This window comes from Glycine soja, chromosome 6 (assembly GCF_004193775.1).
Source record: "Glycine soja cultivar W05 chromosome 6, ASM419377v2, whole genome shotgun sequence".
Classification (NCBI taxonomy): domain Eukaryota; kingdom Viridiplantae; phylum Streptophyta; class Magnoliopsida; order Fabales; family Fabaceae; genus Glycine; species Glycine soja.
Window position 1 is genome coordinate 39,943,564 of NC_041007.1, and position 18,811 is coordinate 39,962,374.

Genomic DNA, 18,811 nt, shown 5'->3' on the forward strand with positions numbered 1-18,811 from the left:
AACCAAAAGTTCAATTAAGTTAAAAACATTTATAAATTACCCCACATTTGTATCAAATTTAACCAATTTGTCTAATAATAAAGATAATAAATTTTGACATAATTATATTAATAATAAGTTAAATAATAATAAAAAAATTCTGAATCAGATAATAATAAGAATTATTTAAAAATACATATATTGTTATATAATACAAATTATATGTATGCGATGAAAATCTAAATTAAAAAGCTTATATAGTATTTTATTGTGAGACTTATTTTCATATGAATATTATAATAACTTGTTTTAAGATGAATATATAAGTCTTAATTATTAATTTAATTTTTTTTAATGTTAATCATACAGAGAGAGGATATATTAAATTATATCAAGAGTAACTCTTTTAAAGTTACTTTTAATCTTTATCATTTATTTTCTTAGAATCTAACTTATAAGATTAGTGACTTATTATAACTATTAGATTTTAAAAAATAAATGATGAGGATGAAAAGTAACTCTAAAAGAATTACTCTTTGTGTATATTGATCCCTCCTCGTATGTATGGCAACTTCTATGGTGGACCACCTTTTTAATTGGTTCACCATGAACTACATCTTTTAATTGTTGAATTAATCTCATGTGTACGCTATTATGGTAGACCCTAACCACCATATCCTGTCTTTGTTCCCTTGTTGTGTTATCGTCTATACCTTTGTCATAGCCAACGACACTTCCGACACCAGCAAACCCCTTATCATCGCCACAAACACCATCGTTGTCCTCCTCAACACCTCCATCATCTTTTTTAACACCATCACTGCCACTGATAATCCCTAACCGTCGCCACATCATCCTTCTTCTGTCACCACCGCAAGAACCCAAACTCCCTTGCATCGCAACCTTCTTCGTCACCAAGCGCCACCAAAAACTACCATTGTTGAAGCTCCTTCACATCTTCTCCAAATCAATTCAACATAAGACATCCTTTCAACATCTCCCCAATAGTGAACGAACCCAACACAATTTGCAAATTGCCATGAAGAAATCTACATCATAGATCTCTCATCACATTGCAAGATTGAAAGCGTTATTTCTCTTTATTGTCCAAAAATTTGAACAACAAATTTAAAAACATCATATCGCTTTATCTTTTGAGATTTGTGCTTGAAATCTAGTTCTTCTCCCTTCAACGAGGTCAAGGTTGTTGTTGTGTTTACATGTGTAGCACTGCTATAATTGTGGCACCATGTGTTGCAACCTACCCTTCGGCGGGGGTGCGAAAAGGCCAAATAATAGGCCAAAGTGTTTGTCTCCAAGGGAGAAAACAAGCAGAGTCGCCATCAATGTTTATTCGAGGAAAACGCTAGAAACACCAAAAAGACAAAGGTCTGCGGATTTTGAAAATGAGGGTTCGGAAATTGTTTACGCACAGGAAAGGTATTAGTACCCCATGCGCCCGTCACAATGGACGACAGCCTCTAATCGAGTGTGCAAAACATGACTTCAAAATTATGTATTTTCCCTTTTTATGTTTTTTATTTTTTTTCCCTTTTTATGTTTTTTTACTTTTTGGGGTCGACAAGGGTGTTGCCCTTGCTCCTACGTATCCTCAGGTGCGATGAGGAAATCAGACCTACGTATTTCTTTAAGTCTAAAATTTGTGTGTGTTATATTGATTTTATGTTTTTTTTTTAAAGATTGATTTATTACGAACAAAAGTCATTTAAGGCGTTAGACCTTGAAACGATGTTTCAAACTTTTAAAAAGCGAAGAGGATCGTTAAGGCATTGGACCTTGAAACGATCTTTTTTTTTTTGTAAAGAGGAGAGAATCGCTAAGGCGTTGGACCTTGAAACGATCTCAAGTGATATTTGATAAAAAGGAAGTTAGTTATGAGTTGGTTTTATCTTGGTTTTTGCTTATTAACCTTCAACCTTTTTTAAAGATAACTTGCAGGACTAATGATCGGTTAAAACATGCTTTACAAGAGAAAAACAATTACCGATGATAAGAGAAGGAGATAAAGATGCACAAAACAATAAAAAGGACCCCTAAGGGTCCATGAATCATGTTCAAATCCTTAAAGACAAATGCTAACCAGATGAAGAATGAAGAACGAACGAAGAACGATTGTGGTTTCAATTCGGCAGTAATTGAGCTTCTTTTTCTCTTCTTCCTTCTTCTTTTCTCTTCTTTCTCTTCAACCCTTCACCTCTGGACCTCAAAACCTCCCTCTCCACCCCTCTTCATGCTTATTTATAGCAAAACAAAGTATTTGGGGTCATGAGCTCACCCAGGCGAGCTGATTACTTCACCATGAAGTTATTTGGTGGTCCAGGTGAGCCAGAGGCTAGCCTAGGAGATCCAGGGGTCTGAAAAAGCCTCCAAATGATCCTTTTGCCCTCTTTTTTGGGTATTTTTCGTATTCTTTTCCAAAACATCAAAAAACCTTTCAGATTGCACGACAACTGGTGTTAAGCAGCTCAATTCAACTAGCAATAATCAAAATGTTAGCAAATGATAGTCTCCAGACGAAATTAGGGTATGACACCATGCATCGTCAGTTTATGGCCATGAGTGGTTGTAATGGCGGCAAGAGAAGTTGACAAGGTAGGAGAAGACGAAGCAAGCCACGACAATGTGTGGAGTGCGGGATCTGATGTGGTAGGTCTATAGTAAGCTTGTAAAGAGCAAGCTACGACAATGGCAAATCAATGATGAAGATGAAGGTTGATGAAGGTGGATACAGGACAAACACGAAGTTGTGACAAAGATGGATTTGCAATGGTGAAGATCTGGAGAGGAGAGTGCTACACATTGAAGGAAGAAAGTATGTGCTAGAGGTGCACTTAAGGACATGTGGGGGATATTTATCCAAGGGTTAAAAAATAATGGTTCACCATAAATCATTTGAGAGACTGGGCCACTGTATTTAGTTTTGTTAATGATTAATTTTCATCAAAGAATCTGATTGGTTACTTTATTGAGATCTTCTCTTCCAACCATTTTTTTTCCATCAACAATACTTAAACATGAGATATTATTTAAAGAGAACCAAATTTATACCTATCAAATCAAGAACTTGTTGATATATATATGGACGTGCATGTGTCTAAAGGATCAATTTACACTAAAAATATCTCTTTTAGTTGTAATAAATCAATAATTTTATATGGTAGATTAAAACAGAATGAATAATAAAGATGCAAAAATATCTCTAAAAAAGATACTGTAGAAATAACTTGATTTCTTCTTATATATATTTTAGATTTTTACCGTGTGCTCGCGTCGTGCGCCATAGTCTGGGATTACAAATAGTCAAAAATCACTACTCAAAAAATTTAAAATTACATTTTTTTCCTTATTTTATCAAGGAAGTATGTGCATTGTACGCAGCGCCATTTCTGCTTATCCTATTCGAGCTTCCACTCCAATGGCTACCTCTCCACTTCCCATTCCTCTCAATGTTACCAACACTCATCATGCCATTGCCAACCCCTTTGTGCCAGAGGTACTGTGCAGCGAAACCCACAACCTTATTTTCTCACTCCACCATTTGGTTGCTTCTAAGCATTCAAAACTGTTTAAAAAAAATTGACCTGTTTGAAACCCAGAACCATATTTTGTCGCTGCATCGCATGGTTGCTTGGAAAGCATTCGAAACTGTAAAAAATCAGGAAGAAAAAAATCTTTTCCTTTTTTCTTTTTAAAAGCTATAAAAAAGATTGTATTTTTGTTTCTTTTTTATTGCTGTTAGTTTCAAACATGAGAATTGATTATGCGTGGTTGGTCTTGTGGGGCTAAGAAAATGTTTGGAGGAAGGAGGAAATCAAATCAGGGTCTGTTTTTGGTTGAATACCTTTTTTTATTTCATTTCAGAGTTTGGCTTTGGCCTTTGGGTGTTTACTCTATGTGTTGAGGATGTGAAAGAAATGAACAATAAAAGTTAAATGCTAGTCCTGCAGGATTGTGATTTTCACTGGTTTGTGAGAGTGCAAAAGAATTGTTCAGTTGAATGTGCAAAATTGCTTGGATCAGTTGAAATGCACCTATGAATTTGTATTTTTCTTTTTTATGACAAAGGGCATGTAGAATATGATTATATTTTGTTTGAATAGTGTGGGGGAGCATTACTGTTTTTTTTTTTTTGGAAAAAAAAATCTGATGTGGTAGTGGTGTCTGATTCACATGTGGAAAATTCTTATGGATTGGGAAAGAATATTGATTGTTTCCTTTTCTCACAGTGCTGGTGGTGAAAGCAGTGGATTCCTTGCATTCAGAGTTCAGGGCTGTGGATAATTTGGTTGTGTGCAATACCAACCGTGTCCTTAAAGCTTTCCAGAATGCTCGAGTTGGATCCCATGTAAGCATTCCCCTTGATTTATATAACCTTTATGCAAATGTACATTTAATATGATGCTCAATGCTCAAGGGTTCAAGGCTAATAAACTTGTTAACTGTTTTGATTGTAATTGGTAGAGATGTCCTTTAAGCCATTGGGCTGATCTTGATGCCTTTATGTATTTTGACATTTTTACCAAAAACATAACTAATATAGGAACCCAAAAACTTAGGATTCGATTAGGGAGAACCTAAGGCTGCCCATTAAAACTTGAGCAGAAAGTACACATGTACATCCAATAGCTACCTTTAGGATACTTGTAAAAAAAATTTAGGTACTGACTACTGAGTTGGCATACAGTCATAGTTATTGAAAAGTAATCCCTGAGATGCAGGAAAATGGTAGTTTTTCACACTGACATGTGGCAAAGAACTAGAAAATAAAACAATCTCCTTTCCCTGAAACCAGAGAAAAATATGAGTTCTTCAACAGTGAAAGGTTAATGTTCAAATTCATCATCACATTAGTTTATTTTTGTTTTCTGGTACTCTACTAAATTTAATTGTTGGGAGCTCACATGTGTGGTAGCATGCTTGGTCACTAATGTCTTTGTTGTATATAAATTGCTATTTTGTCTGTGAACTTTGGTAGTTGGTAGTTAATACAATCAAGAAGTCAAACTTTTCCATTACAATAATATGCAGAATTAGCTATTTTCGGTGTTTTGGGTTCTAATTGGTTGCTAATAAGCATATTGTTAATTTGCTATCATCAGCACTTTGGTGGTTGCACTGGTTATGGTCATGATGAGGCTGGGGGCCGTGGAGCTCTTGACCAGGCTTTTGCCAAAATTTTTGGGGCAGAGTCAGCTATTGTTCGTCACAGGTTTGTGGTTTTCCATTTGTTCTTTTTTATACTATACTTAGTTTTTACCGAAGATGAGCCTTGCCACAACAGTAAGGCTATTGCATACTAGGTGGGAGCCTTATGCTCTAGGCTACCTTTTTCTTCTTAGTTCAGTAGTTCTTACTGAAGTTGACTCTTAATATAAGGACCTGGTATTATAGAAGTTATAACAATTATTCTGACTTTATTTATTATAGAAGTTATAATATTCTCATCTGTCAACAGTTCTTCTCAGACACTCATGCTATCACCTGTGCTTTATTTGCTCTCCTGAGGACAGGGGATGAGGTAACACATTGTTTTTGACATTCTCTGCTTTTCATTATTTGCTAGCGATTTACCTTTATAGTCTATAGTTATAGAATATTTTTCTTTTGAATTTATAACTGGAATAAGGTTTAAACTGATATAGCTGTCAGCTTTTGGCAGTTGCTGGTGCTCCCTATGACACGCTAGAGGAAGTATTAGGGAAAAGGGAATCTGGTGGACTGGGTTCCCTCCAAGATTTTGGGGTGAAGTACCGAGAAGTTCCAGTATGCTTCTACTGAGTAACACTATTTTTTCTGGCTGTGGTTCATTAGTCTGCTTTCTGACTCTTGAAATTCTCCCCTCTAGCTTGCTGAGGATGGTGGACTTGACTGGAATGCACTCATGAGTGCTGTAAAACCCAAAACAAAATGCGCACTCATTCAGCGGTCATGTGGTTATTCATGGCGTCGGAGTTTGAGTGTCAATGAGATAGGCAGGGCAATAAAAATAATCAAGGTGAGGTTCTTAACAAGGTAGAAATGGTACCTTAGCAATTTGTTTGGGCCCGTTTGTTTAAACTTAAAAAAATTAAAAAAGTTTTTTTTAGGAAGCAGATAAGATTTGCTTCTTATCAGAAAAGTGTTTATTTTATTAAAAAAAACACTTTTTAAAAATAAAAAATTAAAACAAGCGGATCCTTTGTCTGTGCATTCTCCTGTAACCTATATGCATATGGCATTTTTGCTCTATGATGTGCTCAAATAAATGTGTGCAGAAGCAAAAGCCCAGCTGCTCAGTTATGGTGGACAATTGCTATGGAGAATTTGTTGAAAGCATCGAGCCTCCCATGGTGGTATGTGGTAACGTGACACACTTGTCTTGTGTTGCTTTATTCCAAGGATGTGTAGCATCACACTGTACATTGGTGGGCAGGGTGCAGATTTGATCGCGGGCAGTTTGATCAAGAATCCAGGTGGAACGATTGCTCCGTGTGGTGGATACATTGCTGGGAAGAAAAAATGTGTTGAAGCAGCTGCAGCCCGTCTTTCTGCACCAGGACTTGGTGTGGATTGTGGTTCAACCCCTGGTGATATCATGCGAGCCTTTTTCCAGGGTTTATTTCTTTCATCTCAAATGGTTGGAGAAGCAATCAAGGTACAAGTCTGCAAGATAATTCATTTTTATAGGAGAGATTGTGCTTTTGTTGCTTCTATCTTGTAGTGAGACAATTATGTATTTTATGTAAGGGATCCTTCCTGATTGCTGAAGTTTTGGCCTGATTGCTGAAGTTTTGGCATCTAAAGGCTATAAAGTGCAGCCTCTCCCCCGCATCCCCCGTTCTGATACAGTTCAGGTTTTCTTACTTGATCCTTCTCTGTTTTCTTTCTAAATAAAATATGTAGTCCACTTTACTAGCAAAAGTGCATTGCCGGTAGAAAAACTGTTGTTGAATTAGACAATTAGTTAGGTCTTGTTTGCACAAACTTTTCAACAAATACTTTTAGTTATAGGATAAGAAAATGAGAATGTAAAATGAATCCAACTTTGTCCACAAGTTAAAATCAACTTATTCCCCTTAATTTTTTGCAGAAGTTAAATGATTAAATGAAAGAACTTCTAACATGACGTGGTGCAGAAGTTGTTTTTAACTTCTAGCAGGATTTGAGTCATTTAGGAATCTCTTTCAATATTATAAGATGATAAGTATTCAGATGAAAACTAAAGTTACTATTCAATGCCAATAGGCCATCCAGCTTGGAAGCCATGAGCGTCTCCTTGCTTTCTGTGAGGCTGTTCAGAGAAGCTCTCCAGTAGGTTCGTATACCAAACCAGTTGCAGGTGCCACTCCAGGATATGCATCAGAGGTCTGCTCAGATTTCTCTCCACAATCTAGTAGCAAATCTGTTATGTTTCGCCAATTTTAAACCTTCTAGGATGTTTGTTAGTTGTTACTTAACTCTCCTAGCAGATACTAATAACTCTCATATCAACCTCAGGTGATCTTTGCTGATGGAACCTTCATTGATGGGAGTACAAGTGAGCTTTCATGTGATGGACCACTTAGAGAGCCATTTACTGTATTTTGCCAGGTATGATTATTCGTATCATACAATACTACCTTTGATTTGCTCCTCTCATTTATTGTCTTAATTTGATTTTCCAAATGCAGGGTGGCACCCATTGGACTCAATGGGGACTAGTCCTATGAGAAGTTTTGAAATCATTATGATGGAATATAATTTTCAATCAGAAGTTTATAGAAAATCAGTGTGCAACATTCAGAGCATGACATGATTCAGATTGGTACAAATATAATGGTACACTATAGGAATTATTTGTGGAAGGGAGCACCTACTAAAACTTATTTTTGGAATTGTGTTCCAGCGCATGCAGGTTCTGATATAGTATATAATTTTTATTTTTTATTTTTATCTCATTGGTAGAATTGCTAGCTAGTGTTTAGCTGATCACACCATGTCTTCTGTTTGAACTTTGAAGCAAACTTCTTGGGATGTTGATACTTTGTAGTTTGTACTTGTCTGATTTATTTAAATCTGATCAAAAGTTGTAGAAGTTCAGTATAATACTTTTTTCATATTTGCATTTGTAATTATTAGTAATTCAATCTCTATTTTTTCATAATGTCATGTAGACCTGGATTGCTGTTTTTTGCCATATTTTTTTTCTAAGAAATCAGAACTCATCTTTTTTTCTTGGTAAATTGTATCTTCCTCGAATAGATACTTAAGCCACCCCATTTATTTATATATATATATATATATATATATATATATATATATATTCTCATATTAACTAATAAACACATTTTTCCCTTTTCTACTTTTAATTATTCAAATACTCCCTGTATCCCATTATAATTATCGTGTAAAAAAAATTATTTTAAAATAATTATTATTTTATGTTTTTCAAAACATAATATTTTTTATTTATAACTTTTATAATATTAATAATAAATAATAAAATTTATAAATAAATTAATGATATTAATTTTGTAAAATAATTACTCATTGTTATCTATTTATTATTATTTTTAAGAATAATATAGGATGATAATTAATTTGGGAGGTGGGAGTAACATGTTTTTAATTATTTGTTTTACATTCTTGATCCAAACAAAGTATTTACTGACTTTTAACTTTGCATGCGGCCATGTATTACGGAATATTTCTTCATTAGAAAATAATTTTTTGGAGATCACAAGGTCCACGCCTCATGTCGCTCACATGGTTCCTTACATTGGACCTGACATTTTGATAATATATTAATAAAATACTAACAAATACCGTGGTAACATAAAATGTAAGACACAATATAACATGAATTTTTAAACAGCTATCCTTAGATTCGTTTGAGAAATTATTATTGCATAACTGTGCAAATGGTTCTTCGTAGTCTGTACTCTAATTTGTTTATTTTAGGCCAGTATTCTGATTTTAAATACATTACACTAACCAAAAAAATTAATTAATCACATTTAATTATATCAATTTTAATTAAAAAATATTTTTTAGTTTACTTTTTATTAAAATTTATTATCAAAAATAAGAAAGAATTATTGAAATTAATATATCAATTAAATAAAAGATATTTTAAAATAATAACGTTCAATAAAATAAAATTAGTTTTATTTTTTTATTTCAGATGAAGAAAAACTTCTTATATTTGAGACATGGGACACTCTCTACTCTTGCATATATATAAAAATAATAAATAAATTTATGTGGGTAAATAATTCACATTCACTTCACTATTATCAAATAAAACTTATTAAAAATATATCCGGCTCACAACAAGGTTGTTAAAGTTTACAAAAGAAATTTTGTTAAATCAGTAAGGTAAAATAAAATAAAATAACATCATGCAATTAAAATAAAAACTCATCCTCAATGTCACATCCAATCAAAGCATTACGCATCAACGTCCTTTAGGACGAGGTTCTTTAAAATCATCTACCTAGTCATCTGCTCCCACAAACACAAAGTTTGAGATCATCACAGGATCCAAACATAAATAGCACACAAAGAGTGAGTTATCACATTTCTAAAAAACTACAAATAAACAAAGACGTAATCAAAAATAAATTATGGAAATATTTATAATATAACTCAACTTAATACAATCCACGTCACTTCATCACTTTATCATTTAAAATTTATTTTTCAATCATCAATTACATTACACATGAATCACACACTTGTGTCAAGACATAATAACACTCATCAATTTCATAGTAAACAATTAGCAAGCGTTATGCAACAATTATACTGAGAATCAAGCCTATATGCAGTGTGATACCATGTCAGTGAAAAATCACCTTAGGCGCTTAGGAGTACATAATAAGACACACCACTCAATAGGTATGTAAGGTCACTCTCACTAAGTAAAATCATAAGGTGACTAGTCAGGGTCACTCTGTTTTGCGAGAATGCACCAACCATATGGGATCAACATAGGCTTAAAGGAGTACTCAAACCGAATGTCTTTACCCCCAAGGCCTAGACTCCAAAGAATCCGTTGGGGCCTCACATTCCTAATCCAGGTCCAACTCCTAAAATAATTTTTGCATGCAGACACTGCTCATGAATTATACAATACACAAGACCTCACTCATGTTTCAAACATTTTTAACACATTGCACTACAATTTAACACTTTAGGTTCCTAACTAAGAATCCTACATTTTTGCTTTAACACTGCGCATAAATACTTTTCTCAAGATAAACACTAGTCGGATTATTGTATAATTCACATATCACAACATAAGTATTGTTACATCAAGGATTAACCATACACTTATTCATAACCAAATTTCTTAATAAACAATTTTAACATATCACAACGTTACAATCCACCATCACATGTTTACTTGTATCTCACAAATCAATGCATGTTCAACTTTGCACTTATACTCAATCCCAATAACCATGTTATGATCTCAAAGCAACATGTTATCTCACAATTCATCACATATTCAATTTATCACTTAGATACAATTTTAATCACAATTTCATAATCTCAATATAATAATTTATTATGTCAATCTAGCAAATCTTGTCCAAAGTACAAACAATTTATACAAAAATGTTTCTCACAACATGGGGAGTAAAACCCCTCAAACAATTTCACACAATCATATCAAAATCAATGAATCAAAATCCTATGTTAAAAACACGAAAATACCAAGAGCATCAATTTTATCAACCAATTTGCATTAGGACATCAATTGGTTTGTCAAACACAATAATATTGTATTTATAATCATTAAGGAAAAATTATAATTCAATAAACATCCCAACACATGTCCATTATAACCTCAATTGCGATAAACTCATTCCTTACATTTAAGCAGGCTAACGTGTGTAGTCCGATAGTGATAGTGGCATCTCTAACAGTTTCCTAAGATTCCTCAAATTTTTTCTCTATTTGCTCTGTTAGGATTTTCAAGCGTTAGAGAGAAGAGGAAGAGGTTGTAACCTCCATTTTACTGTCAATCTATGAGACTAATTTCTCTCTGCAAATCCATTATTTCACAAATGGCAATGGTTAGAATATGCGAATATGGGTTCCAAAGGTGGTGTCCAAATTTCACAATGATCCAACGATTGATGAGTCCAGGATCGTAGTTTTAATGAAACAAGTTTTGAGTGTCTGTGGGAAAAAAGAAAACTCAGTGTGAGGGACATTTCTTTCACAGGTGTTATCTCAAAAATCTCAACGGTGATTGTGCGCAAAAATAAGTCCTAAACCAAGCATTCAAATTTGACGATCTAACAGCTAAAGAGTCCGGGATCATTATTTTATTGAGATACAAAAGAATATTTTACTCTTTTTTTATAAAAATGAACTCAATTTTATTTTTTATCAAATGAATAAATAAAATATCTTTTTTATTGTCTTTCAAACCATTATTTTAATAAAGTTATTTTTCCTTATTTATTTAATTATAAAAATTTTATCATTTTTATAAACTCTATTTATTTTTAAATAAAAAATCATTTTTAATTTATTTTAAAAAAATGGGTGTTACACGACATCAGAAAGTAATTATTATGACTACAAGCATAATTTTTTTTATTTTATAGTGAGGATAAAAGTTTTTTAAGTAATGAATTTTTCAAAATTGACTAAAACATACATGCAATAATTAAGGTCATTAAAGTTGTGCAAAAAATACATATGGCTATTTTAATTTAAAATTTGATAATCGAATTATTTTAATCATGCATTTCAATAATTCCGTCAGTTTTATCAAAATTAATTTAAACTTAAATATTTTTCATTCTTTATAATATATTATTATTTTCATTTTGAGCCTCTTAAGTTTTTATTTACATTCTATTATTTTTTTTATTTTAGTCTATGATATCAAGAGGTGACACACAAAATTTGAATCTTATTTTTTTAAAAAAAAATAGAGACTAAAATAAAATAAAAATAATAGTGTAAAATGGACCAATACAAAAGAATTAACGATGTAGTATAAACTAAATAAAGAGGGAAACCAAAATGGAAAGATCACTTAAGAGAAACTTAATGTCAATGATACTAAAATATATTGAATACAACTATTAACTTCTTTTTATTTATAACATCTTTGAAATAAATTTGTTTCTTTTTATAAGGTTTAATTTATAATATTTTTTATATTAATTATTTTTAAATTAAATGTATCTTTCATTAAAGAAAAGAAATGTATTTATAAATTATTAGGAAGAACAAAATTTTAATGATAAAAATAATTTTATAAAAAGTTCAATTAAATTAATCAATTTTCAATTTTAATGAATTAAATAATTGTGTTTTATTCTTAATAAAATAAGTATTATTATAGAGTCTGTACTTACTTTTCATTTTCATAAATTTTAGACCATTTGTTCATTAATTAATAGACTTAATTGTAAACAGTGCTCTCCTATTTTTTTATTTCACTAAATCGGTCCTCTTATTTTTTTAATTCATTGTCAGAATATCCTATTTTTCAAAATTCACTATCTGAGTCGTCAAAGGAAAAATTAAACATTGACTGTTAGCTTATAATGTTGATTGTCGCGTGTCTACATATAATTAATCGTTTAAGAGATATTTATGTATTTAGGAAATATCACTACGGGTACTTAAAAGTGATTAATTATTTTTTATTTCCCATTTATTTTCATCATTAATTAGGTAACTAAAAAATATCTCATAAACAATTACCTAACCCCAAAAAGTTAACTTCATCCACCCAAAATCCCTAAATTTCACATTACCAAAACTTCCTAATTTCCAAAATCAGGTTTTTTTCTTTCAGAAATGCACATTCTCTCTCCAACCTTTTTCTCCCAATGCACTTGTTTAGAACAGAATACCTAATATACATTACTTTGCATCATCTTTGGGAAGAGAATACCCAATATACCCAACATTAATGATATTTGTGACACACTTTTTCCATATTTTGAAGCCAAAGAATCCAAAAAAATATATTGTGCACCGGTTCCATGGACAACCACCTCAAAATAGGAGAATAAAATAAAAAAAAGTATGATTTGAACCTTTGCAACTATGCTTAAGTGCACATGTTCTGCATTTTTTTTAATTATGTCAAACACATTAATGATATTCATGACACACTTTTTCCATAGTTTGAACATCAAAGAAACAAAGAAAAAACATATTGACAACCACACAAAATTGGAACACAAAATTGAAAAAATTATGATTTCGACCATTGCAACTATGCTTAAGTGCCTATGTTCTATATTTTTTTAAAATTATTTCCAACACAATTATGATATTTGTGACACACTTTTTCCACAGTTTGAACGTCAAAGAATCCAAAAAAATATATTGTGTACCGGTTTCATGGACAACCACCTCAAAATAGGAGAATAAAATCGAAAAAAGTATGATTTGGACCCTTGCAACTATGCTTAAGTGTCCATGTTCCGCATTTTTTTTCAAATTATGTCAAACACATTAATAAAATTTGTGACACACTTTTTCCATATTTTTAAAGTCAAAGAATCCAAAAAAAATATATATTGTGCACCAGTTCCATGGACAACCACCTCAAAATAAGAGCACAAAATTGAAAAAACTATGATTTGGACTCTTGTAACTATGCTTAAGTGTCCATGTTCTGCATTTTTTTTAAATTATGTCCAAAACATTAATGATATTTGTGACACTTTTTTTTCATAGTTTGAACATCAAAGAATTCAAAAATAAATATCGTGCACCAGTTCCATGGACAACTACCTCAAAATAGGAGCACAAAATTAAAAAAAAAATATGATTTGGATCCTTGCAACTATGCTTAAGTGTCCATGTTCTGTATTTTTTTAAAATTATATCCAACACATTAATGATATTCATGACACACTTTTTCCATAGTTTGAATGTCAAAGAAACAAAAAAAAAATATTGTGCACCAGTTCCATGGACAACCACCTCAAAATAGGAGTACAAAATTGAAAAAACTATGATTTGGACCATTGCAACTATGCTTAAGTGCCTACGTTCTACATTTTCTTAAAATTATGTCCAACACATTAGTGATATTTGTGACACACTTTTTCCATAGTTTGATCATCAAAAAGTCCAAAAACAAATATCGTGCACCAGTTCCATGGACAACTACTTCAAAATAGGAACAAAAAATCGAAAAAACTATGATTTGACCCTTGAAACTATGCTTAAGTGTCCATGTTCTGCATTTTTTTTAAAAATTATGTCTAACACATTAATGATATTCGTGACACACTTTTTTCACAGTTTGAACATCAAAGAAACAAAAAAAATATTGTGCACCAGTTTCATGGACAACCATCTCAAAATAGGAGTACAAAATTGAAAAAACTATGATTTGGACCATTGCAACTATGCTTAAGTGCCTATGTTCTACATTTTCTTAAAATTATGTCCAACACATTAATGATATTTGTGACACACTTTTTCCATAGTTTGAACGTCAAATAATCCAAAAAAAATATATTGTGCACCGGTTTCATGGACAACCACCTCAAAATAGGAGCACAAATTTCAACAAACTATGATTTGGACTCTCTGAAAATTATAATGGACGTTTGTTGCATAAGTTACCAAGGAAAAATTAAAGTTCAAATTGACAACACTCTGCAATTTCCACACGTCTCTAAAAAATCAAATGTCTCACCAGCAAAACTGACATAAAATGGACAACTCATAATTTCTTTTTTTCACTCTGAAAATTATAATGGACGTCTGCTGCATTGGTTACTAGAGACAAATCACAGTCCAAATTGACAACATTTTACAATTTGCACATGTATCTAAAAATTTAAATATCTCACTAGTAACACTGCAATTTGCACATTGTGGACCCTTGCAAATATGCTTAAGTGCTCATTTACCCGTTCATCTAAATGCACAGTTAACTAGTGACTCACCCAACTATAAGCTAATTCTATAAATATCACTACAGTTAAAGACATTTGTAGCACTTTCAAATATTCATCTCAATCCCTATCATAATGTGTCACCCAACTGCATATGTTTGTGTTTACTAAAATGGTTAAATTTGTAACACTAATGAGAGCACCACCTTCGTTAGTAACAACACAAAAACTTTCATGGTCAAGAAGGTCATAACCTTTACACAATTGCTTGAAATTGTTCACCAAAAACAAAACATTGAACCACAACAACATATCCAACATCTCCACTTTCGGTGCCCTGTATTTGAGTCAGGACAACTTTATATGTACATATCTTTTATTGTGTGAGATGATGTTGGTGTTCAACAAATGTTCAACATTTTTTACAAAAATCCATCACTACCATTTGTGGAGTTATTCGCCATAATCTATCACAATAATAACCCACCAAGCAACCAATATGGCTCAAACTTCAATCTCGAGGACTTATCAGATGAATACGAGAGTTGTTGGGTCAAAAACCAAGGTAGTGATACTAACTCCTCTTTTGGGCCCGAAGTAAGTAACATGTCTCCATCCCACAAAACAATAGTCAAACGGAATTGGTAATCTAGGGATGATTCATGTCTTAGTTGTTTCGTCTTTGAGGTTTTTATGTAGTGTCTTATATCTGTGTTCAGTGATCGCTTTACGTAATGAAATAAATTTTTTGTTTAAATTTAAGTTAGCAATTTTCAGTTTACCCACTTCTAGTGCACTAGGTGACATGGTAACATAACTGTCAAAACTCACAACACTTTACAATTTACCCTAGACTTTTTCAAAAAATTAAATGTCTCACCAACAAAACTGACATAAAATGAACAACTCATGATCTCTTTTTTTACTCCAAAAAATATAATGGATGTCTGCTGCATTAGTTACAAGGAAAAAATCACAACCTAAATTAACAACACTCTGTAGTTTGCACACGTCTCTAAAAATTAAATGTCTCACCAGCAAAACTGACATGAAATGGACAACTCAGAATCTCTTTTTTCACTCTGAAAATTATAATGGACATTTGCTGCATTAGTTACAAGGGAAAAATCACAGTCCAAATTGACAACACTATGCAATTTGCACACATCTCCAAAAATTAAATGTCTCACCAACAAAACTGACATGAAATGAACAACTCAGAATCTCTTTTTTCACTTTGAAAATTATAATGGACATCTGCTACATTAGTTACAAGGGAAATATGACAGTCCAAATTGACGACACTTTGCAATTTGCACACGTCTCTAAAAAAAAATGTCTCACCAACAAAACTGACATGAAATGAATAACTTAGAATCTCTTTTTTCACTCTGAATATTACAATGGACATCTACTACATCAGTTATCCGGGAAAAATCACAGTCCAACTTGACAACACTTTGCAATTTGCACACATCTCTAAAAAATTAAATGTCTCACCAACAAAACTGACATGAAATGGATAACTAAGAATTTGTTTTTTCACTCTAAAAATTATAATGGATGTTTGTTACATCAGTTACCAGGGAAAAAGAAACATCGGATTCCAAAGAAGCCTTTAGTAGTAACACAATTTTAACCTTATGAAATTCTAATACACATCAACGGGGCAAAGTGCTCATACAACTATAAATAACACCAAACACCCTCAATACAAACACATAATTTCATACAACATACCTTTACAAACCAAATTCAATCTTAATACTATGCCATTCTTGGGAGAAACAAGCAGCCAAACCATTGTTAACTCGAGATTAGCCTTCATTTTTCAAAATGGATCAATCACTCACAACCAAATTGGTGTTTATTTTCAAAGTCTCACTCCAACACCAATGTGAGTTCCTAATGATTGTTCTTTTGATACACTCAAGAGTAGAATGCACAACACCCTTAAGCTAACCAACAATCAATTAGTGGATGAAATCTACTACCAACAATCATTCATAGATGCAGGTCACTAATATTTTTTTCAATCTCTACACTTGGAAAGTGATGATGATATTTACACAATGTTAATGTGCAATGAGCAATACTTGTGTGTTGGCCCTATAGAATTATAATGTACTATCAATAGAATAACGGATGCTATACTCAACCTTCTTTAATCCATTATCACTCTTACTCATGGTGCAATTCTATATTACAACAGGAAGTGAAACATACCACGCCAAGGTGGATTCTTGGGTTACTCCTTCACTGGAACAAATCCAATCAGATTTGACATTCCTTTGGGATGTAGCATGGACAAACTCAAGGATTTAATCAAGCAAGTTGCACTTATGGGGGTTCCCCCTTGTGGAAGTCATGACGGATGCTATACTCAACCTTCTTTAATCCATTATCACTCTTACTCATGGTGCAATTCTATATTACAACAGGAAGTGAAACATACCACGCCAAGGTGGATTCTTGGGTTACTCCTTCACTGGAACAAATCCAATCAGATTTGACATTCCTTTGGGATGTAGCATGGACAAACTCAAGGATTTAATCAAGCAAGTTGCACTTATGGGGGTTCCCCCTTGTGGAAGTCATGAATCACAGTTGGTGAGACGATTGTTCTTTCGACAACTAGGTCATGCTAAGTATTCAAAAAAATTAATAGAATATGAAATAACAGAATTGAAAAACGATGAAAATGTGTTAAAGGTGTTAGTACAATCCAACTATTGAAAACGATTCTGCTCAATAGAAGTTTTAGTTATTTTTAACAAACCAGAAACCAAAATAGAAGAAGACATGTCTGCACAACATCTTTCAAATTATCATTAGTTTTATCATATTCACGTTGCAATTGTATTTTTTAATATGTTTTGTTATTCTCGGTTATTATCTCAGGTAGCACACTTTTTAATTTTATATCTATTGGATAAGAAAAATGTATCAATTATTTATTCAGTGTGTTTTTTAATTTATTTTAATACTACTAACTAATTTTCTCATTTTTTTATTTAACATACATAATAAAACAAAACTGTCAATGACACATAAATTTAACTAAAAAATACATACATCGTAACTTAAAAATTATACTATAATTTTCTTCAATTTTTATATTTTCCTTTATCTATATATATCTCTTAAAAAATTATTAAAAAAATTATAAAATTATTTTAATAAAAAAGTATTTTTAAAATCAATTAAAAATATATTTACATAATATAATATTTGTATTATTTTAATAATTTAAATTAAAATAAAAAATTTAAAAGTAAAAGAATCATCATACGGAAGTCGGGTGGCCAGACCAGACTTCCCAAAGATGTTGCAAAGTAGTGTATATTGGATATTCTTTTCTAAATAGATGCATTTTGAGAAAAAGTTTGAGAAAAAATGTGTCTTTCTGTAAGTAAAAAAAAATCCAAAATCAGTAACACCAACCCAAACCGAGCCATCAAAACATGAGATAAGTAAAATAAATTAATGATCAATGTTTAATTTTTTCTTTGAGAACTTAGATAATAAATTTAAAAAAATAAAAGGTCTAATTTAGTGAAATAAAAACATGGAAAGATTTTTTCACAATTAAGTCTAATTAATATTATAAACTACACTCCCATAAACAAACATTATAAACTACACTATTATCATATTTTAATTACATTTTAAAGAACCACTTCACTACAAATAAAATCTAATTTCTAACTAATTTTCATTTCTTTTTAATCGTTTTCATCTTTCTTTTTATTTTATTCATTTCTATATATATATTATAAACAAAGTGTGTCTTTTCTTCTTCTGGTAGAAACTAGTAGGAAATAAAGCAGGTGTTATTGTCAGAAAGACACGTGCAATGGCTGCTTAGTGACGAATTTACGAGACATTTGTACATTCAAATGTCGATTTATACCATAATGTTGACGAATTTTAATTATATTATTACAATTTAT

At 31.8% G+C, this 18,811-nt stretch overlaps 1 protein-coding gene across 3 annotated transcripts; it reads left to right on the forward strand.

Annotated features, from left to right (window-relative positions):
• Positions 1–3,335: 3,335 nt before the first annotated feature.
• Positions 3,336–8,075, forward strand: LOC114416929 (uncharacterized protein YnbB-like). Of its 3 annotated transcripts, none has more exons than XM_028381964.1 (13): positions 3,336–3,493; positions 4,227–4,345; positions 5,100–5,209; positions 5,466–5,518; positions 5,650–5,763; positions 5,846–5,995; positions 6,255–6,332; positions 6,413–6,634; positions 6,727–6,735; positions 6,763–6,833; positions 7,225–7,383; positions 7,477–7,569; positions 7,650–8,075. In XM_028381964.1, the coding sequence occupies exons 2-11, from the start codon at positions 4,326–4,328 to the stop codon at positions 7,292–7,294; spliced, it is 897 nt and encodes a 298-aa protein (XP_028237765.1). In that variant the 5' UTR covers positions 3,336–3,493; positions 4,227–4,325; the 3' UTR covers positions 7,295–7,383; positions 7,477–7,569; positions 7,650–8,075. The 3 variants fall into 3 exon arrangements, with proteins under 3 accessions (XP_028237765.1, XP_028237764.1, XP_028237766.1); XM_028381963.1 differs by having other exon boundaries at positions 3,338–3,493; positions 7,225–7,344; XM_028381965.1 differs by lacking the exons at positions 3,336–3,493; positions 4,227–4,345 and having other exon boundaries at positions 5,456–5,518; positions 5,643–5,763; positions 7,225–7,344.
• Positions 8,076–18,811: the final 10,736 nt, after the last annotated feature.